Raw genomic sequence first — 22,684 nt, 5'->3', positions numbered from 1 at the left:
TTATTAGTTTTCACTTCTAACCAGTGTTTGGGAGTCGTCTCAGTAGCTATGTTTTACAATAGCTACAACTAAATTCAAATATGGACAGTGGAGTTTTTGTCATTTAAGACATAATTAATAAAGCTCCTACCAACTATTTCACTATTTTGCTTCTCAAAACTTCATTCAACCTTATATTTCCCACCACTTTCATCTGTGAAGAACATAACCTAACATTCCTTGTACTTCTTCATATGATGAAGCCAGATTGGGCCAGATATTTGGTTTGCGTTTACATCCAGACTATAGACCTTAAAAAAAAGACGAAGATCCAGACTCTAGTTTCTGGCAGAGTATGGCCATTATAAATACAGTGAACATTCCTTCCTTTTTTCTTTTCTTTTTTTAAATAAAAATAGCACCCTAAGTATTTTTCAGCTGTAATTTTGTTTTATTATGCTGTTGATTGTAGATTATATTTTTTTAGTAGTTCCAACCACATTTTTCTGTGTAACCAGTTAACAAAACTATATTCCTCTTGATGATAGCTGTGCTGTATTTAACTTCTCCCAATGTGAAGCAACTGGTAGCTTGTAAAACTAGACTTTCAAAGTAACTTCCCCAGTAGTGAATACTGAATGCATCACTCAATAATTTTGAAATACACGTCCATACGTGTTTTATTTTGAAAGTTATTACAGGAAGTTGTAAGTTTCATTGTAGCTAGCTTGACAGTTGCCACTTCAGCAGCGCTGCCCCAGTGCCACCGCACACCGCCGGTGACTCGGAGCTGAAGATGGCTGCGGTGGAGCGTCCCCCAGTCAAGGAAGGGATCCGGATCTTTTTCCTGTGTGTGTGCTGGTACACCGTCAGCTCGGGAGGCAACATCGTCAATAAAATTATCCTCAATGGATTCCCGTATCCGGTCACGGTCTCTCTCTTTCATATATTCTCAATCGTCGTCTTCCTCCCTCCGTTGTTGCGGGCATGGGGAGTCCCCAAAACAGAACTGCCCAGCAGATACTACCGCTGGTACATCCTCCCCTTAGCGTTCGGAAAATACTTTGCATCTGTATCGGCTCACTTCAGTATATGGAAAGTACCTGTTTCATATGCACACACCGGTAAGTAACGTGGATTTGGGTTCATTTGAGTACAATTTGAGGCCAGCTGGAGCGCGTGAACCAGGGTAACTGATAGCTAATGTGTCTGTAATGCGCCAGCTGATGTTAGCTAGCTCGGCTAACGTTAACTAGCTAGCTTAGTTTTCCTGGTGAACTGCGTGTCAGCCACTATTTAATCTGATGGCATGTGCACATCGTAAACAGATACATGCTTTGATGTGACTAATTCCCTTGGCGTGGACTTCAGTTAGCCTCCAGCTGGACAGCTTGTGACTCTCTTTAAGGATGACCAGCAACCGTTAGCTAGCTGCTAGCTTAACTAAGGCTAATGTTATGTCAGGGGGAGGGTCCGTGTCCCTAAACTTGTCCTTTAATGCTGCGGTTCCAAAACTTTTTCACACTAAAGATTCATAATAGATACACAGTACGGAGCCTGATTTAATTTCCCCCAAGGAACTTCATGTGAGAAGATACTGGTTGCTGGATAGTACTTGTTAAGGAATTTCATAACGCTAACTGTTAATTCACGCAGTGGGTACAGGGAAACCTGTGAACAAAGTAGCCATCGTTCACATGTTGGGACCCCCTGGAATCCCTTCAATGCCCCCTGGTGGTCCCTAGACCCCAGTTTGAGAACCACTGCTAATGGTGCAAGCTGTCAGTAAAGTCATAACACATTAAAATCCTTACTAGACAAAACTTTGCGGCTTGTCCTCCTGCATGACTGTTTTCATCATCTTTTTTCACTCATTGCTATTTAACCTAAAGCCAGTCTGAGAATTTGAGCTTTGACTCATTGACTTGCTTTATAAAACATCAGAATGCCACTGTCAAGTAATGCTGTTGCATTGTTGCTGACACACACCCCAAGAAAAAACCCAGTGGCATGCTGCTCAGCATTAAAGTGACGCAATGCTTTACAGGTGCGTGGCGACCTGAGTGACACATGTTGAATGTTTGACAAGGGTGTGTGTCTGTCTCTGACGTGGATTACAGCTAATTATTCCTTTAGGCTATTTAAGCAGGAAGTTTCATTGATATCAAGATCTTTGAGAAGAGAGACCTGCTAACAATAGTAGTTATAGAAAAGACGTTCATTCACACATTGCCGCACAGCAGACAATCAGCAAACAAAGACAAATCAGAGGAAACGGTTACAGTCAACGTTAAGAAAATCACAGTTTAATCACAATTTTTTTCTAAAGAAACTGGATTCTAATTTTAAAGACTTTTGCAAATCATTCCATTTATAAGGCGCACAGTATCGAAAACCATTTTTGCCACGCTCCGTGTTTACATGTGGAATATCTAAGATTATGTAATCCTGAGACTTGGTTCTACAGTTACTGGATTTAAACTTAAAACTACGGCTTCAGCTTCATTTTATACTTGAAACAAATTCAATCCCTTCACCCCTGCCCTCTGCTGTTCCTTGCCCATGGCATGCAGTCAAGAAAACAAACAGACTGTTGTACATTTCCAGCTGACGTTGTCCCTTTTTACCTCTTGTTCCACAGTCAAAGCCACAATGCCGATATGGGTTGTGCTGTTATCGAGGATTATCATGAGGGAGAAGCAAACGACAAAGGTGAGTAAGCTCAACGCAGCGAATAAGGCAAAAGACCTGCTGTGGTTTACCTGTTAGTGTTTGAGGCTGAGCGGCGGGGATGTGGCATAATGTGAGCCTGTACTGCATCTCGTGTTACTGCCGTCTGCAGGGCTTTTTGTTCTAAGGTGACCAGGTTCCCCTAGGGGAGGGCGATGGGCAGGGCAGGAAACTAGCTTTTATTTCCGCTGGCCGGCTACAATGGCTGGTAAACCCCCAAATTCACTTTCAATATTTTACCAGCCAACTAAGTTTTTTGTTAATTATTTTTGGTTCAAAGTGCATTTTGCCAGTGCATAGGGGAACTACGGTATGTGCGCTTTCAGCCACGTATAGCCCTAAGAGGGAAATCCAGTGTGCACTCGTATACCAGGCAGTACGGTAGAAGTCAAACGAGCATCAGCTACCTGGAGGCTGCTGGCTGAACATCCGCAGACCAGGAAGTATCTGCTAATATTCGAACTGTCCTGGCTAGGCAGGCAAAGCAGGAATTATGTGTTGAGTTCAGCGATTCTCTTAGTTCCAACAGCGCTGCACCGCCACATCACCTTGGTGTTAACAGGTGGAACTTAAAGCTAGCGTAGTTTCACTCACTCCAATCATACAGACCCCTCCACCCGAGCACCTAGATGGCGTTAGTGCACTCGTTTAGAAAAAACTGAGCAACCACAGCCACAAATGTGGCTGGCATTTATGCTATGTTCCCTACAAAGTTGGACGTCGGTAAATTCCCAGTTTTTAGGAATTACAATCTCAGTGCGTTCCAGCTGTCCAGCTCGGAAAAACCCAGGGGAGAAACATGGATGCCTGCGAGATTTTTACCCAACGTAAAATCCTGTTCCCCACGCAGCAGCCAATGTCATGTCAATGATATTTGGCAGCGTTAGCATAGAATGCTAGTGACGGTTAGTGCAGCTTTACATTTAATCATTTGTCACACAGGCGTTTTGATAGATTTAAGGTTATTCTGAAGTGTATTTTGAGGATTATAAACATGTTAAGAGTAACGCTGTGTAGCGTTTACAGTATATGCCTCCGTGTTGATGTTATGTCCGATAACTTTCTGGGCAAAGTGCTTGTTTCCTACTTGTAATTCCAACTTGAGGGGCCGTTCCTTTGCATTTTCCCTAGTTGGAAGTAGGATTTTCCGACATTCCGACATCTCTGGGTCACAGCATAATTTCCCGTCCTGGTGGTGCGACATTTTGAAGTCAAGGTTGGCTGAACATCGATCAGAAACATATCTACTCTAACATCAACCCCAACTCTAACATCAGCCTGTCATGTTTAGTTAACAGTCTAGAGTTTACTGAGCAGCCGCGCTCGGCCAAGAGAGAGAGGAGAGAAGTTAGTCTGTTAGTGACGTGTTACTGTCGGTGTAGAGATCCTGTGTGAGGAGCAGCAGACAGACAAATGTTGTCAGAAATCTATTGAAATATCTGCTTGAATAACTAAATATGAAATGAACGGGGAATTTATCAAAATAAGTCAGTAAGTCAAGTTCATGTTTACTGCACTTTAGACTCAAATTGGTGCGCGCACACAGTCCAGAATTTACATGAAACTGTTTTCCACACACAAAAAGATGCCAGATGTCATAGATGCAAAAGTAATGATTTGAATTGCTAGAAGAAGAGAATGCATACAAGTGTGCTCTACCCTCTTTTAATGTTTTTGCTAGTCTACAATTACAGAAAGCCTTAGGACACCTGAAATGGGACAGAAATCTAGGACTATGCTAAAATAGGCAGGACTCCTCTTAACTATGTGAGAGAATACAACCAGCCGCTGGACAAAAGTGTGTTTGGCTGGTAAAATAGTGCAAGTGTTTGTTGACTTTTGGGAGGCACCAGCCTGTATCAGCCGGTGGACGAATGTTAGTTTTGTGTCATTTTTTTATCCTGCCTGTGTTGAAGAAGTTGTGGCCTGGAGCTGCTCAGCTTCCTCGTCTTACTTCCTGTTAAGGCTGTTTAATCATCAACCAACAAGTCGGCCCACAGGGGATCTACTTTAACTTTTCTACACTTGAAGAGAGTCTCATTCCAAAATGGGATATCTGCCATTTGAAAAACATGACATCTACTCTGATAAATTCATTTTATCAGAGTAGGTGGCTGGCATGAAAGTAAAACTCATTACTGAATATTATTAAAAGTATTAACTATCTTAAAGGATAAGGCCGGTGTTTTTTAATGCATTGCTTACCGTCAACAAATCCTATGAAAATAACAAAATCAGCAATGATTTTGTTTTGCCAACAAGTCTCGTCCATGTAGCCGGTGCCCAATGAAGCCATGACCCAGCAACCATAGAACTCCATTGTATTAAAAAACTATTAAAAACACGTCAAAGAGCCATGCCGTTGCTCTGGGCAACATATTTCATCATCACGATGCACCGGGCCAGCCGACTTTTTCCTCAAACAACTTAATAAGCCGTCTGTAAACACGTTTGCGATCTCAAGAAAGTAGTTCCATAGCACAGAAAATAGTCCCCGGCGTAATGAAGAATTTGTTCCCATTTGATTTGGTAATAACTACAACAGTCTGACTTTTCATGGTAACAGTAGCGATTTTTAAAATGTAAACTATGTCTTTGTGAGCTGTATTTCAAGGTTTTTAGCTTACAATTGGAGCCAATGACTTCCAGGTTGACGGCTAAAAACGGTACGTGGGAAGTCAGAAAGTAACGGGAGTAGAGCAAACGCATTGTTGATTTTGTTATTTTCATAGGATTTGTTGACGGTAAGCAATGCATTACAAAACACCAGCCTTATCCCTTAAGCCCTTTACTTACAAAACGGTAACTTTTTGGCAAATGCAATCATTTCTGTTTTAAATATCAAGCAATAAACATCAGGTAACTGTTTTTCTTTCCAAAAGAGACAAATAAAACCTTTCACTTTAACTGTGGCTGCGCTCCGCTGAGCCAAGCTTTACTTTACTGTTGTTATCCTGTAGTTGAAGAGACAGCATCAAGACCTAATTTAGATGACTAATGACTTTTTGTTTCACGCTGTTGTAAAAAGGAGGATGTAGTAATGGATGCAGTTTTCCTCCATGTTCAAGAAATGCTCGACTGTAAAAACTCTCACTCTGTCGCCTCACTGTTTGGCATTGAGCCTAACCAAATATGCTTTGCTCACACTTCTATCTAAACAAGGCCAACACATTTTCTGGCTAAATCCACTGGTTCTTAACCTGTTTTTCTTAAGGCCTTAGCTCAAGTCTGATACCCCCCTTCTTGCTGTATTTTTATTTTATTACTGACTTCCATAGCCTTCCAGCAGTGCAATCAGTCACGTTTCCAACAGAGATCCATGTCCATATTCTACAAATAAGAGACCTATTTCTTAAATTTTAAAAAATGTTATATACTTACGCATAATATTTATGCATTCGTTTCTATACTATCTCTAAAAGAGACCTGCTCACTACATTTCTACTTTTAAATTTGATCTATACTACTTTTTTATACTTTTGTGTGGCCTTTCCCTCCTTCCACCATCTGCTGCCAGAAACTCTTTCAGCTTTAGCTCCGTTTGCTCTGGAAGAACAGAACCTCTTCCTGTTTTGTGCCGTAAAATGATCCAGCAGATTTCCCTCCAGATCCACCAGGTGGAGAAACTATGGAGGATGCAGAGTAGAGGCTGATAGAGGCTCACAGGCTGCTCGGCTATAGTCTTAGTTGTTTACAAAAGTTATACATATGTCTCGAAATTAACATGGTATTCATTTATTGATGTTGAAATGACACATGTTGCACCTTAATTATTGGACTCGAGGTGGCACCAAAAAAATAGTGGATTGCAACAGGCAGCTCATTTTGTCCTGGGCTCATTTTGATATAATTACTTTGCCTCTGACATCCTCTGAGCGTCCTCACGGCGGTCCAGGACCACAGGTTGGAAGTCACTGCCTAAAGCAAGAAATTGGTATTCTAGTGCTTTGCTGCGCCGGTGTGTGCACTAGATTTAAACTGCTTAACTTGGAGATGTTATTTGTCTTGTGGCTGCTGCTCCTGCTGCTGCTGCTGCTGACTTTGTCCTACTTTCCCTCTGTGCTCCTTGCTGTAGGTGTACATATCTCTCATCCCCATCATCGGAGGCGTGCTGCTGGCCACGGTGACCGAGCTGTCCTTCGACGTTCTGGGCCTGATCAGCGCTCTGGCCGCCACGCTCTGCTTCTCTCTGCAGAACATCTTCTCCAAAAAGGTAAGCGTCCTCCTCGCACCGGTACGAGTCACATGATCTCGACACCAAAGATCTGTGTGTTAACTGTATGAGGGGGGTGCTTATTGGTTTAATGTGTAGAATTTGGCATTAACACTGCCAAGGTTAAGGGTGCAATTCCCACTGAGGCCATTGATCCTAAAAAGGTATTCACTTATGTTATTAGAAGGCGTTTTAGATAAAAGCATCCATGTGAAACTTAATTTAATATGGATATTACCTGAAATGGTAGGATAGCTCCTGATAGGAAGCTCTAGTGGGAATCGGCTCCAGACATGTTTCAAATGCACCTCGTCTGTTCCCATGGTAACATACCTGTACTGTTAATGGGTTTGTGTTGTGACCCCTGTCCTACTTTTCACTGATTATGAGATGCTTCCCTCCACTCCACTAATGTTTGTGCTGGGGATTTTTTTTCTCTCTTTTTTTTGCAATGAAATGAGTTTATTTGTGCAGTGAAAAAGCATGTGAGTGAAGTGGTGAAGCACGGGGATGAAATACGAATCTATTAAGAACAGGGAAAGAAGAGAAACCTGCTCTGAAATTGACGAAAACTGAAATTGATTTGTGGGGTTGTTTATGAAAATGCAAAAGAAGTGACTGATGTTATGAACCGAGTTGGACTCTGTCATCTATATATTATCTCCATTATATTTTCTGACACTGAGTTTAAAGTATCTCGTCTCAGAAAATGTCTCTCCTTTTAAGATACAATCAAACGACCATTCAAATTGTATATTCATTGTATACGTGTATTTTCGCTCATGGTCTTTGAAGAATTTGACTTGTAGATGAAAAATAAGTTTTGGAACTTTGTAATCCACCATAACTCAGGTGTATTATTACAGGTGTATTTTATAAACGCTACAAATCTAAACACAGCCTCAAAATACCTGTAAAACTCATGTTTTACTGCCAGTCCATGCATAGAAGAGGCCAGACAATATATTTTGGAGTGAAAGAAATATCTTGAGTATTTAATCACTGTGTATACAAAGCCAGTGGCGCTCCGGTGTTTCAACAGAGGGCGCCACACTCTGTAATCAGAGAACGGGGCTTTAAGGGGCCTTGAAGTGACTTTTTAGGTTCATAGAGATGGATTGTTGCTATTTTTAAAGGGGCAGGGTGTAATGTAGCTGTGTACTCTGTCTCCAAAATTAACTTTTTGGCTCATCTGCCAAGAGCTGGCAAATTAAAAACAATTAGCCTGCCAAGATTTTTACCTCTCAAAATAATCACTGTTTCGAATCAGGTTCTGTGTGTTCATTTAAAACTTGCTCACTCACTTGTACAATGGATCAAGTTTGTAATTCAGTCAGTAAGAGCAACAGAATACAAATTACAAGAGAGCATTTTTAAGTATTAACCATTTGATATTAATCTTCAAGTAATGTCAGGCTAGTTATCCATCCAGACAGCGGAGAAAGAGAAGGTTAGACACCACCAGCATAACAGGCAGCCAATCAGGAGCCTGTTTGATACAGAGCCATTGTTTTGCGTTGATTTGATTGGCTCACGTTTGGAGGGAGTGTTCGGTGGCCAGCAGGGACAAAGTTTGAAAACAGGCAAAGACCCAAGGACTGTTTTTGTCATAAGAAGTTAGCGGCCAGTGTGGCGAGCGGCCCTCATTGATTTATCCACCGAAGACAAATTTTACCTGCATTTGGCGGTTGGCGGGTGTTAATTTGGGACCCTGCTTGTTCTTTAAAGGTGTTGCGGGACACACGGGTTCACCACCTGAGGCTGCTCAACATCCTGGGCTTCAACGCTGTGATCTTCATGGTGCCCACCTGGGTTCTGGTGGATCTGTCGGTGTTTCTGGTGGACGGAGACCTGGTGAGTAGCAGGAAGAGACATTGGTGCCAACTGTTCATCATCAGGCTGTAAACAACCAATCAGATTTCCACGCTAGCTTTTTTCCCCAGTGATGTGATTTAGTTTGAACAATAGTTCCACCTGTAAAAATGGATGAGATGTTGATTCCAGCCATGCAGAGCTTCCCAGTTCTCCAGAAACTTTTAGTTGAAAGACTACAGGAGTAAACGTCTCAGAAACAATGCTGGAGAATGGTTAAGCTCTGCAGTAAATTTATTCTGTTTATTTTCTATTAATGATGCATAATTAGTGCTTGCTAAAATAGATATAAATAATAAAAGATATTGACAAAAAATCGAATTGCGATTATCTGTCAGATTATTGTAATTGCGATTTAAACTGCGATTCATATCATGTCATACATTTTTTTTTAGGACTTTAAAATTGTCTAAAGAAAAGTAATTTTGTTTAAAAAAAAAAAAAATAGATGTCAGTGTGCAGGATTTACTGAGTTTGAGTCTGATGAAAGGTTTTTACCAATATTGTATTTGATTCATGGACCAAAGATTACCTGCAGCTCTAAAACACCTTGTTCAGAAATCCATTTGGACGCTCCTCTCTCTCTCTTAAGCAATTAACTGCAGCCTCTGCGATCTGGTAATGGCAGAAGTTCATATTGCGATTTCAATTTTTTAAATTTAGATTAATTGTTCAGCTCCACAAAGCAGTGAAAAACACATGATGTGCCTGTTCAAAGCACTACAGAGATGCAATCGGAGCTTCTGGCCCCGCCCACAGTCTGTCAGAATAGAGCGGCACATCGACCAAGTTGTTGGCAGTGTGAATGCAGGATTTAGCAGACAAACTTTCCCGCCACGTTCAATATTTCCTAGCACTTGTCTTGTGTCTGGTGGTGAACGTTTCCTGACTGTGTGTCCTCGCTGCCAGTCGGACGTGTCTAGCTGGAGCGGCACCTTCCTCCTGCTGCTGGTCAGCGGCTTCTGCAACTTCGCTCAGAACGTCATCGCCTTCAGCGTGCTCAACCTGGTCAGCCCGCTCAGCTACGCCGTGGCCAACGCCACCAAGAGGATCATGGTCATCAGCATCTCGCTGCTGATGCTGCGCAACCCCGTCACCTCCACCAACGTCCTGGGCATGATGACGGCCATCGTCGGGGTCTTCCTCTACAACAAGGTGAGTTATCCTGACCGCTGGGTGTTCGGAGGTCAGGGAGGGAGGGAAGGAAGGGCAGACAAAGGTACAAAGATGGAGAATTTAGATGGAGAGAAGGCGAAATGTTGGAGGTGGAAGGTAAAAGAGATGAATGAAGAGAGACTTGTTCCTTTTAGCAGGAAACTCATCTTTTCAACGCTGCCCCTCGTTAGGGTTCATAGTTCAGGGTCGGCCAGATTCAGTGTCTTATTTAACAACACTTCTACAGGCCAGACAACGATAGACATGGAGGACTGAATTTGGGACGCTCAGGTTACAGGACAGTCTGCAAACACTAGGTCACCCTGCAGTTTATTCTATTAAATCAGACCGTTGTGGCCATCCGTGTGTGTGTGTGTGTGTGTGTGTGTGTGTGTGTAAGGATGCACTCAGACTATTCTGTTGTGCTGCCTCAACCACATTTTGTGCTGATACTTTTAAAAAAGCATGTCACGCAATATGCACTTTGTTTCCATAGCGACCAGCTGCCACTATCAGCAAATGGTACTGATGTCCAGTTGTCACACACTCCACAACACAGCCACTGTGCTCCGTACTGAGACTATGAACAACTTCTACTAGGACTTTCTCCATTTTCAGTCTGGTTGTTTTCCTTGTTGTAAAGCTGCCTATGTACTGTGAAAGTTGAACTTTTCTCAGCTTTATAAAGTGCTTCGCTCTGCCTAAAAAAACGGCAGGCGCAGCATCTTTCCTCAGCAGTCGCTTTCCATCCGCCTTACGGCTGCTCTCCGTTGACTTTCGTGTAAAATAAGTGCTGGCAGTTTGAAAATCGTGAACTCACCCTAACATGTTCAACTTCCACACAGTCTTCTAAATGCATTTGCCCCTCTGCTCTGCCAACAGGCCAAGTACGACGCCAACAAGGAGAAGAAGCTGCTGCCCAGCGCCAAGCAGGACCTGATCTCCTTCGACGGCCCGGGGCTGGAGAAGCTCCAGGCCAACGGCTCAGTGCCTTTCTCCCACAACAACGTGCTGACCGACCACTTCCAGTACAGCCGGCAGGCCTACACGACGAACTACAACGCCAACCACCAGTATGTGGTCTAGGAGTCTCCGCCCACCCGCCCCCCACCCCCCTCCCCACCCGGGGGACCTGTCAGACATTACTGTATGTGGCCTCCCTCCCGGCAGCGGGTCTTTAAAGCCACTCTCCAAACCAGAGACTGAAGGCAAGTGCTGTTTGTTAAGGAGGGGAATGATGAGTCAGTCGTGAAAGAGCCGGTGTCTTCTCCCACGCCCCGCCTCCGCTAAACGTCGCTTTCTAACAGCTCTGCTGCATATCATTGTTTATTTATTACTTTGGTACTGACTGTATGGGACGGTCTGAGCCAAAACAAAACATGCATCAGCCGTTTTCAGGCATCACGGTGATGGATTAAGCCATGTAATCTAAACGCAGCTATTGTCACATTTTATGACGGGATTGGGGGGATTGAATGAAATGGCGTGCACCGTACCGTCTGGAAACGTCTGACTCACTTTTGTTTTCACAGCCAGCCAGAACTCTTTAGGGGTATTTTGTTTACGTTCAGAGGAACGGATGTCAGCTGTAATTATTTACTGTGAGCGCTCACGTGTGGAAAGAAGAGTCGGGAGCAGTTCATTTTCTAACCAACAAAGCTTAGAGGGAAGCCTTGATATTTGGATTTTACTGAACACATATCAGTTTTAGGTAAGTCATATTTCTTCAGTAGGCACTTGGCACAGTCTAGGGAGCAAGGTTGTACATTTATCCTCCACCTTTCCTGAAAACTTGTTTAAATTGTTGCAATGTTGTCAAACGGGTAGCGCTAGTCACAAGCTAATGTGCTAGCTTGAGGCTAGTGGAACCTGTTTGTTTCAGTGCAAATTGCTAACGATGCTGAAAGACTGCCGGTTCAGGTAACAGAGAAAAGGTCAACTTGGGAATTTGTTGTCGGTAAATTTGTTCCGGTGGCTTTTAAATTTGTCGATTCCATCAAATTTGTGTATTCTAAATTTATTGATTTTTGACAGCTTTTTTCAAAGTTTATGGAGGAATCTGAATATACGAATTTAACTGCTAAAAATTCAGTGCAACTCGTGAAATTTCTGCGTTCACTTGCCAGTGTGGCCGCTCAAAACTTGATTGACCACCCTGGTGCCGGTGCAGAAAGTTTCTCCATAAAGTGCCTGGTGAAGAAAAATGACACCAAAATTCAAAACGTCACATCCGTTGGCGTTCATCGTGTCCCTCAATAGGCCGCCGCTTGCATTTGATAAACTTGCCGCTCTTACTGATCGGGGAAAGTATCCATTATATCAATTAACTGAAGTTTCAGTCAGACTTGTTATCAGCGTGTCTTTAACTGCCACATTCATGAAAATGCTTTTTAGAAACACTAACACACGAAGGCTCCGGGTGTTTGAGCCGAGGCAGTGAGACTCGTTCTGTTATCCAGAGCAGTCAGTGACCTGCAGAAACCTCTGACTCTGAAGCTTTGAGCAAGGAAACAAAGAAAAGTTTGTTTTCTTTTACTATCATGGAGTCTAAATGTAAAAAAAAAAAAAAAAAGTTGATTTAAAGGCCCTGACACACCAAACCGACGTCAAAGAACCAGCGGCGACGAAGGCCGACTGTTGCGTCACCTCACATCTCCTGCGTCTGGTCCAAAAAGTTGCACTTGAACACACCGCAAAGACTACAGCCAACGGCCAACTGGCACGTACGTTCTGCGCCTGCGTGAGGGGAAATAACCATATGTCTGATAAGAAGTTGCAAATGGCACTGGCGTTGTCAGCCCTTGGTCTTTTGGTTGTGGAAGAAGAAAGGAAGAGGCGGAGGCGAAAAATAAGGAGAAACCGCACTAAATGGGTGAAATCATGAATACTCCAGCGACAGGCTCAAGGGGCTTTCCCGAACCTGTGTCGAGAGCTGGAGATAAATGAAACCTCCGATTTAAAACATTTTGCTCGGCTCTTTCCTGTTCAGTTCCACATGTTGAAGGAATTTATCAGTCCAATCATCCAGAGGCAAAACACGAACTACCAATCAGAGTGATCTCTCTCACCGACGGGCTCCGCCGCCGATTCAACACGCTCAATCGGCCGAAAAGACGCCGACAGGGTCCGACTAGTGCCGACGGTGCGGGACACACCGCAAAAACTAGGGACACCGACGCTTACGGACGGCCCGACATTGGCCAACCGTCGGCCTGGTGTGTCAGGGCCTTAAAATGAAGTTCACCAAAATAAAGCAGAAAAAACATCCTTGTAATATGCAATCAGACATCTGCATAGTGTAAGGACGCTCTTTGTTCCATTTCTTATGGAGTCTAACCATGGAAAATGTGTGTGACAGTGAAGGGGAGAGATGTTAAAATGGATTAAGTTATGAGTTTGGAGTATTTGTTAATAATTGGCATTTGTCAGACTATATCATGAGTAACTGGTCTGCACAGCTTCAGCCTCCAGGGCAGAGAGGGATATTCCCTCCTGTCAGGTGATCTCAGGCCGTTACAGTGAACCACAGCTGCTCCGTCGACTCGACCCGCGACACGCCTGCACATCATGAAAACGACTAAATTAATTATGCAGATTACTGTGACTGTCTTTCAAGTGGTTTTGTTCAGTCCTGGTGTTTAACTTAAAGTCTAGAGACGCAGTAAGGTTTGCGTTATTGTAACATTGGTATCAACTGGCATGTATGAAATCAGTGGTACGGTTTGTGCAATTAAAGATTCAATTGTAATTTCAGGAGGACTAGAGGCTTGATTATAATTGATATGTTAACAAAACTGGTAATCATAAGAGTTGCCACAGACTGCTGTATTGATCTCTTCCCTGTCCAAAATGTATTAATAACAAGCCTGTTACACTGCTTGAAGAATTACTTTGATGCCAACTCAGCATCTCCATATCACACTGCAGCAATATCAAGTTCAATTCAGGTTTCAGACTTACATTTTGTGCTATCTGTGTTTATATAAAATTGTTTTAACACGTTTCTTTTGTGTGATCCAAAATTACCTTTCTGGCTCACCTGCCAAGAGCTGATAAAGTAAAAAAATAATTAGCTGCCAAGAATGATTAATACACAGTTTTCATAGAAATATTTTAATTTCACCCTGCCCGTTCTCACTGCTATTTCATGCGAAACATTCAAGAGATGACAGCAGATTTAGATGTTCACTTACTAACTCGTACACTGTATATCAAGACTGTAATTTGTCATGAAGTGCAACAGAATTCAACGTAATCAATATATCAAAAACTGTATATTATCAAGGCATTCAAATGTCATCTCCACAGGTTAGTGTGGTGGGTGAACCTTTTTGTTTTATCCAACAGAGACAATTTTTACTGGCACTTGGCAGATGTTCCTTTTTGGGTGTTGAGAAACGGTCCGTTAGACATTTGAGAAGGTGTGGGTGAGCGAGAGAGAGGGGAGAGAGGGGTTATCCTCTACAAATTAGGCTTTTTATAGTCTACTAAATTATGTTCGCCTAGTCTGTTTGGCAAATTCAAACACTGTCATGGTATTTTGGTTTGGAGACTCGCACCACAATAATCCAGTAAGGTGTCTGATGGGGATAAAAAACACGCACATCCAAACGATAGGTGCTGGATCAAAGATAATATACAACACACACAAAAATGCTCCTGTATGAACATTTTTATAAAGGCGTAGTTTTCATCTGACTGAGGAAGAGCTGCACAAGCATCGTAGCATCTGTGATCATCTGTTTACTCCATTCTGAGTCAATGGAGCAAATAAGATCTAACTGCTAAGATGAGACTCTTGGAAACCCAGGAAGTCAAACCTGCTCTGTTGTTCTCCGGCTGTAAGCAGGGAGGGAAACTACCAGCAGCCATATCTGAAACTGTGGCTGCTCAGTCGGTCCACACTACCAGGCAGTTTGCCAGGTAACCAAATCGTAAGATCCTATTCTAAAAGTGTAGTTGGCTGGTAAAATTCTGCAAGCAGGTGGTGAGTTTTGCAGCCTGGCCTTAGGAAATTTTGTGAAATGAGCTTCATTTCCTGACCTGGCTACATGCACGAAAAAAAGTTTTTCTTTAACCATGACCCAAAACCACAACCCTAACCTTAACCAAATTGTTTTACTTGCCTAAACTTAAGTGTTAGCCGAATTTCACAACTGCAGAGTGATGTGATGAGAAACAGCAATCTGGTTTTCAGAAGTAACGGACCTCAGAATGCGTTCATTGGCCAATCAGAATTGAGTATTCATCCGTGTAAAAATGTCACATAAACCTGTCGTGATATTCACATTATTCATGTAATCTGTGTTTCACAGTTCATGCTCATTTCACAAAATTTTGTGAGATTGTGTTGTTATTTTGGGACGCAGCAGCAGCTGTTGCCGGTGGCCTGAAGTCGATTTCCTCCCTGATAGCAGCGATTTCAGCTGCTGATCCTATGAACTAGAAGGATTTTTTATTTTTATTATTTTATTTTATTCGGATTGGGATTATTTGGATGAATTTGATGATAACTTGGACAAATGATTTGGTTAAATTTGGTTGTCAGGAATGCCAGATTGCCTGACACCATTGTAATTGTTTTTCTTTGCTTTTCTTTGATTTTCTTGTTAACATATCTGGTCATTCTTATACGGTTGTGGTATTTCATCAAGAGAAATTGGGTTTTGTCCATTTCAACTGTATTGTTTTCTGAATGAACCTGGTCTTATGCAGGGAGATATTTGTTGACCTATATAAGGCTTTAATAGTACAAGGAAGTCACATTTTAGTTTGATTTATCACACTGGCCAGTACCGCCATTAGTATTTTTTTTTCTTTTTCTTTCTTTTTTGTTTTATTTCTTCCTGTCTGTCTGTCTGTTCATGTCCTTCCTCATGTTGCCAAATGAAAAAAGAAGAGTTTAATCTTCCTGTCGCTAATGCAACACAGGATGGAGGCCTTGTTTGCGGTAGCAGAGAGATGGCATCTGACACGAGTTACGTTTTTGTTTTCAATATCATGCTGGGTGTTTGGTTTGTGTACAGTAAGCTAACTGGCTGCACTCTGAATTTAGAAACTCTCGAGTCTTGACAGATTTGGGATGTTGGCTTTCAGCTGTAAAGCCCTTGAATGGAAATACTGGAATGTAAATGTTGACGAGTGGGAAGGGGGGGGGGGGTTACTTTGTAAAAGTTGTACAAATTCACTTATTTTGTGTGTGTTAAAAGGATCTCGAGAGACAGAATTTTTACTGAACCAATGTTTATAGATTTTTATTTATGGTGTCAAGGTACAAAAACGTTGTACAGAGGTGCAGCCATGCACAGTCTTGTCTGCTTATGTTTAGTAAACGCTATTTTTAAATGTCGGGAAAGAATAAATGCATTGTGGAATACTGAATATGTTGAGCTGCTTTTGTTTTGATGCTTCTAAAAGGCTGTTTTGATTAGGCAATAATTAGAGGCAGATGGGATATTGGGAAATTTCACAAGCAAGTATTTTTAATCACACTATTATTGTCATTTTGTCCTATGGGTAAAAAATCTTCCACAGGGTTCACACGGGCCTTGAAAATCCTTGAAAGTTTGTGGATTTGAGAAAAATTAAGTAAGACCTTTTTAAAAGTTCTTGAAAATGAGCGATTGGCCTTTAAATTAAAGTATTGCACCTAAATTCATAATTCCTCACTCTGTCCTGGGATCAACAGTTCACATCTTGAGGAAAACTCTTCGATGGAGATCTGTGTTGATATAGACTTGTCAAGATTTTGAGTCCTTGAATTTCACCAAACAATACCTTGAAAATCATTTAAAAAGTCTTTGAATTTGATGTACAAGTGAGTGTGGGATCCTGCTAACGTCTTTTAGTGTTTAAGAAGATTTGATCAGGGATTAATGAACATCTGGATATCACATACAAAAAAAAAAAAAGTAATTATCCTGCCTGGGTCTGTTCATATCAGCTTCAGGTGTGGATCTTGTGAAATGCTGGGAACATTGTTTACTCAACCTGTTCAGTAAGTACACATCTTAAAAACTGTCGACCCGCCTTCTTCCACAACTATAGGTCTTAACTTTAGTGCCTTTACTTTCAGGAGAGCTTGGCTCCTGAGAACGGAGCAGCTGGGCATTTTGAAACGAACGGCCATTTTGAAGAGTTGCAAATAACTTCCTGGACACTTCATCATGTTTGTTTTATAAGGAGTGTTTACGTGGAGCAGAAACTAATCCTTAGTCAATAATTTATCCTCTCTCTCTCTAGTCCTCATCAACAGACACTTGCATTGCGAAATTCAGTTTCTAAACCCAAATAGTGCATCTTTCTATGACCCTTTTTAAATTAGAAATTCAAACAGTTGACTGCAGAAAGCCTGAGGTGAATTTAGATGAGAGCATCCAGGAAATGAGCTTCACAGACTGGAAGAAGATAAATTCCTGTAGATGGTGCTCAGTTACCGTCACTTCTCTACTTGTGGTGGGAGTGTGGGAGGTAGAAATGTCCTGGTGAGACCCAAACAAATTGTTTATTGGCTCGCTTTCACAGGCTGCTGGCAGGGTTACATATTCCTCTCCAACACAAACAGGACCGGACCTGCTCAGTGTTTCAGTGGGAAACCAAACGCTGCTGATACTGAACTCTCAGGGGAAAAAAGGTACAGAGTTGTACCCTTTGTTGCTGGGGCTGTACCCTTTTCTTCTGACTTTGTACCATAACCAAAGCAGGCATAAAAGACTTGAATTTCTTTCTTTCAGCGTAAAACTCACCTGCACATCTCAAGGTAGAAGAAGTACTACGAAACACACGCAAGGAGAGTCATTCAACATTTATTATTCATTTGAAAGAGATCTATCTTTACAGTCCAGAGTTCTTGAATTCATAAAGTCTAAAGAGGGAGCGTGAGGTGCAACTGCTCTCCCAGTGGAAAAAAAAATGTCTAAGCATTATTGGTTCCTTAGAACTGTAGTCAAGACCACTTTAGTTACATTCAAATCAATCCCAAGCCAAATCCAGTTGAGTTCAAGTCAAGAACTGGGTCCATAGAGGGTTGAGACCAAGTCTGGACCAAAACCAGAGCAAATCAAGTCCTATTCAAGACCAAAATAGGCAAAATAAACAGTGTACATGTCTTTCCAAATGTAAAAATAAAGCTTAAGGAGTTTCTTAAGGGTAAACAGAGATGCAGATTTATCTTCAGGAGCTCTGGACTAAACCCTTCAACATCCAACTGATCACTGTGTACAAGTTTGAGGAGGATTACATTCTACACACAGGTTGAAATCCCTTAAATAGTTTGTAGTGCTGAGGAGAAAATAAATAAAGATTGACCAGATGAACGTATCTTAGGTGTGAAAAAGTCCAGTGAACATCCAGTAGCGGCCGAGACCAAGACGAGTCCAAGACGTCTTAAAAGAGTTCTGGAGACGGTGACCATGACCGACTCGAGCACATCGAAACATCATGTTTTGAATATGATTAACTCTTAAATCTTGGACATTTTCTTCACAGGGAGAGCGTCGCACCTCGCCCTCCATCAGTCCAATTTCATTAAAGGTAGCACCTCTCCCTCTGGTTGCTTGAGCACAACTGTTTTCACAGTTTGCACATTCATAAAGTCAAACTGTGCTTCCTCACTGCGAGCAACACCATCAACAAGTCACCAGAAGTCCATTCATTTCCTATAGATCTGAGCAACCAGAGAGACTCGGCCAATCTGTGGACAGTCAACAGGTTCATCCGCTGAGAAAAGCCGTCAATAGCCAATCAGATTCCTTGTTCCTTGTTCCCCTACTGGTGTGATTTCGTTCCATGAACAATATTTCTGTCTGACAAGTGCAAAATGGACAAGAAGTTGATTCCAGCCAGTCAAAGCTTCCCAGTTCTCTACAACTTTTATCTGAGAGACCACAGGAATAAACGCCTCAAAAACGATGCTTGAGAACGGTTGCATCCATCGTTGGGGTCAGAAATAGTCAAAATAATTGAATTGGAAGTCACATAGCTTATTCTTCTTGGTCAAAACTCTGTAGCTGCAGCAGACCTAGAAGACACAGCTACAATCGGAGCCTCTGGTCCCGCCCACAGTCGGTCAGAAGAGAACGACTCATCGGCCCAAGTTGCTCGCAGCAAGACCTTGGTAGTGTCGCGCAGGTCGGACATGTCTTCGGTCCTCAGCGCTTTACGTCTGGCGGAGGCTCTCTGTGTCGTAGGGGGTGAATTTGACGGTGGCGGGCAGCTGAGTGATGATGCTGGAGTTGCACAGCAGCTGGCCGAACACATGGTCGTCCCTCATGATGTCAGGATACAGCAGGTTCCTGTGAGGCGTGGGAGGGGACTTCCTTTTGCGACTACTGCCGAATCTTTTGGACAAAGTCAGGATCCGCCGAAACAGAGACCTTCTGAGGAGGATGTAGATCCAGGGGTCCAGGATGGGGTTGACGGAGGCTATCCGGATGGCTGCCAGATCGGCTTTGTAGTCGTTCTCCTGCATCATCTGGTTGGCAAACACACGCACCTTTAAACAGAAAAACAAGTTACAACTGGGTCTCTACAGGTCAAAGGTCCACAGTGGAAATAAGAGTTTTAAGTCACATTTCAAATCTTCAAATATACAGGATTTGTTTTTTGTTTTTTTTGTTTGTTTTCGTCATGTATCTATATTGATATGTGTTCTATTTTCCAAATCAAATCAGATCAAGGGTTTCATTCCAAAATGTCCCTTATGAAAAATAACTATAGTAATCCTATGATAAACCTAGAAGTAGACTATAAATGTCACAGCAAAACTATAAGCTTCTATAGCAATCTTATAGAGATACCATATTAGATTAAAAAAAATATATAAAAAAGTAACTTTTGAGCACCACAGACACATTTAGGAATATTTTTTATTTTTTGTTGTAAAATGTTAATTAAGATAGAATACAATAGAAAATCGATGGCCCATGACTTCAACAGAACTTCCTCATTCAACTTCCAGAGTGAGTTTTAGCTTCATGCTTCTTTTTTCTTCATCTTTTCTTTTTGCAACTTGACTGCATACGATTGCAACGATTCATTATATAATATAATAATGTATAAATGCACACCTGTGACCACACAACAGTTCATTTAAACATTAATATAATATATAAATACACCTGTAACCACATAAGTTAATTTAGATATTTCAGATATAATGACAAATAATTTAATCATAGCCTAGGCTAATTGATGAAAAAATAAAAGCTCTCGTTTGAAGTTGAACATTTGTGTTCTTTTTGTACCATGGTGTCACTGCTGTTTTAAGCCAACCGAGCGCTTTACTTTGATTTTCAGAACAGTTAAGAGGGTTTTAGACAACAACTGTAAACCAATCACTGCTTCATTAAAACACCATGTGTACTTGACTCACCACTAACGGAGCGGAGCAGGCCAGCACCACCGAGGAGGTCATCACCAGCACCGTGATCATCTGCGTCTCCGCGGCCGAGGACAGCGCCCTCCACCGCTCTCGGACGCTGGCTCTGGTGACGGGCCGCTGCACGGTGCGCTGCCGCATCACCAGCAGCGTGCCGCACACCGCCAGGTTCAGCACGATGCTGCCCAGGATCAGCAGCAGGCTGACGGCGCCGTACAAGAAGGAGTAGGCGGCGGCCAGCGGCTCCTGCGTCCTCCAGTCGATGAAGCACCAGGTGAGAGACGGCTGCAGCTCGCTGTGCGCCATGCCCAGCATCGGCAGGCAGCAGAACAGAATGTGGCTGATGTAAATACCGAACAGGAACTTCTGCGCAAACCGCCGGTCCAGCCCCCACCTCTGGTAGGTGTACGGACAGCAGATCGCCAGGTATCTCTCGGCGGACATGGCGCATATGATGCTCAGTCCCGTGACGCCGAAGAACAGCAGCAGAAACGAGAGGAACTCGCACAGGTGTCCGTCCTCCAGCACGTGCTGGTCCAGGTAGTTGGCGATAGTGAGCGGACTGGCGAGGCAAGTCCCGAGCAGGTCCGTGACCGCCAAGCCGCGCACCAGCGTGTAGAAGGCGGACGATTTTCGCTCCTGCCTCGATATTGAAAGAACGACTATTGCGATTAAATTTCCAACAGCGCCACCGGCAAACATAAAAATCGGTACGGCGATTGCCTTCATCGTCCGCGTCTCGTTGATGGGAACAGATTCGTGCGTAAAGTTCGGGGTTTCCATCGCAAATACATCCACTGTCCGCTGTTTGTCAGTGCGATATCTCCTTTGGTCTGTTGCGGACTTCAAAGTCTATTCCCTTTTGAATTTCCTGACAAAAGTAAGGAAACAAGAAAGGCATCTTCACTGACAGAGATTCATCTCTTCTGCTTTCCAGCAATCCACAAGTCGGTGACCGCAGTCTCTCGTAATATAGTGTGTCTGTCAGGATGGATGGATGCTCTGAGCGGAGGAGGAAGGAGGAACGAGAGGTTTTTTTAATTTCCTTTTCGTGTCTCATCAGCAAGTGTTGGCGTCACCAAACACGTGCGTAATCTTTGTGTCCGCCGCTGTCGGGAGGTCGGTTTTTACGAGGCCGATGAGAAAAGATAGATGACACACACACACACACACACACACACAGCCCACACACACACACACTAACACGCAGAGGCAGACACGAGAGGCTTCAGCTGACCTTTTTTTATCCAAATGAAATTGAGTCATATTTGCATGGAAATCTCCTCCTAAGCATCTTTCTGACAACAAACATTTTGATTCTATTTTAGTTTGATCAACCCAACTCACACTTTTTTATCCATGTATATACCAAGATATATATATATAGCCTATATAAATTATATAAATGTTTAAAAATAAAATTATATAAGACACTGGCTGCAAACGAATTGGGGGAAATGTAAACCTGACAGATAGGAGTAAATGGGCTTTAACTGTAAGACACCAGTGTTCAACTTTAATTTGACTCTTTAGATTTTAGATTTGACCAGCTGCCTCAGATCAGCTCATATCATCTCAAAATAATTGTCACTGAAAAATCAACACTTATTATCACTGTAAAATGTGCTGTGTGGAAGGAGATACAGATCACTAAATCAGAAAGTAACTACTGATATAATATATTGCTGCTGTCATGTGAAAACCTTGTAACTTTTATTTTGGTGATTTTCATGTTGTAACTTCAGTTGAAGGAGTCCATGTTCCTCTCAGGTTGAGGGTAATTCTGCATGACTTGGTGAAACCCTTTAATTCCCACATGATAAACCACTAAAGTCATGGTGATCAGGCTAATAACAAAGCTGTTTTTTTAGGTAATGAAAAGTTTATTATACATTTTGGAGATACAAGGTTTTCACCCAGCAGCAGCAGTGTGCCAGAACACCAGCAGCTGGAAAACATCTGTCTCAGCTCAGCTGTGCAGAAACTGATATTCACCATCAAACCAGAGTCAGAGATCTGTTTTCAGATCTGGAGACAGTTTGTACAATTTATGGAGAACAAACCATGGAAAACAGTTCTGTGTACCTGATGACCTGATGATTAAATTCTAAATATAGACCACTGTTACACCTCTTTTATCATTTTTTATTATGTACTTTGATGACTTGAAAAGGTTTCTCATGTCTTGACTTGAGATCTTGTGTTTGTGTAAATGACTTAGATTGAAAGTGATGAGATTTGTTCCAGCAGACGACTGAATTTAAATTCTGTTTTCTGAATTTGTATGGAATGATTGAATTTATTGAAGTTGAAACTGATTATAGAAATCAAACTCATGATGCTCTTACCAAGTTTTT

General features: G+C 42.3%; 2 protein-coding genes across 3 annotated transcripts; one reads left to right on the top strand and one right to left on the bottom strand.

Annotated features, from left to right (window-relative positions):
- Positions 1 to 771: 771 nt before the first annotated feature.
- Positions 772 to 16,330, top strand: slc35e1 (solute carrier family 35 member E1). 2 transcript variants are annotated; one of them, XR_013505095.1, is made up of 7 exons: positions 772 to 1,103; positions 2,621 to 2,691; positions 6,785 to 6,922; positions 8,651 to 8,776; positions 9,704 to 9,949; positions 10,832 to 12,502; positions 13,174 to 16,330. XR_013505095.1 is itself a non-coding variant. In XM_071911767.2 (6 exons), the coding sequence occupies exons 1-6, from the start codon at positions 776 to 778 to the stop codon at positions 11,033 to 11,035; spliced, it is 1,113 nt and encodes a 370-aa protein (XP_071767868.1). In that variant the 5' UTR covers positions 772 to 775; the 3' UTR covers positions 11,036 to 16,330. The 2 variants fall into 2 exon arrangements, 1 of the variants encoding a protein (XP_071767868.1); XM_071911767.2 differs by having other exon boundaries at positions 10,832 to 16,330.
- Positions 16,331 to 19,106: 2,776 nt separating this feature from the next.
- Positions 19,107 to 21,110, bottom strand: LOC139921499 (prostaglandin E2 receptor EP4 subtype-like). The gene is made up of 2 exons (XM_071911755.2): positions 20,322 to 21,110; positions 19,107 to 19,442 (listed from the first exon to the last, which is right to left on the bottom strand). The coding sequence occupies exons 1-2, from the start codon at positions 21,108 to 21,110 to the stop codon at positions 19,107 to 19,109; spliced, it is 1,125 nt and encodes a 374-aa protein (XP_071767856.2).
- Positions 21,111 to 22,684: the final 1,574 nt, after the last annotated feature.

The sequence above is a fragment of the Centroberyx gerrardi genome, chromosome 9 (genome assembly GCF_048128805.1).
Source record: "Centroberyx gerrardi isolate f3 chromosome 9, fCenGer3.hap1.cur.20231027, whole genome shotgun sequence".
Classification (NCBI taxonomy): domain Eukaryota; kingdom Metazoa; phylum Chordata; class Actinopteri; order Beryciformes; family Berycidae; genus Centroberyx; species Centroberyx gerrardi.
Note: the sequence above shows the minus strand (reverse complement) of the source record. Positions and strands in the feature narration are given on the sequence as shown.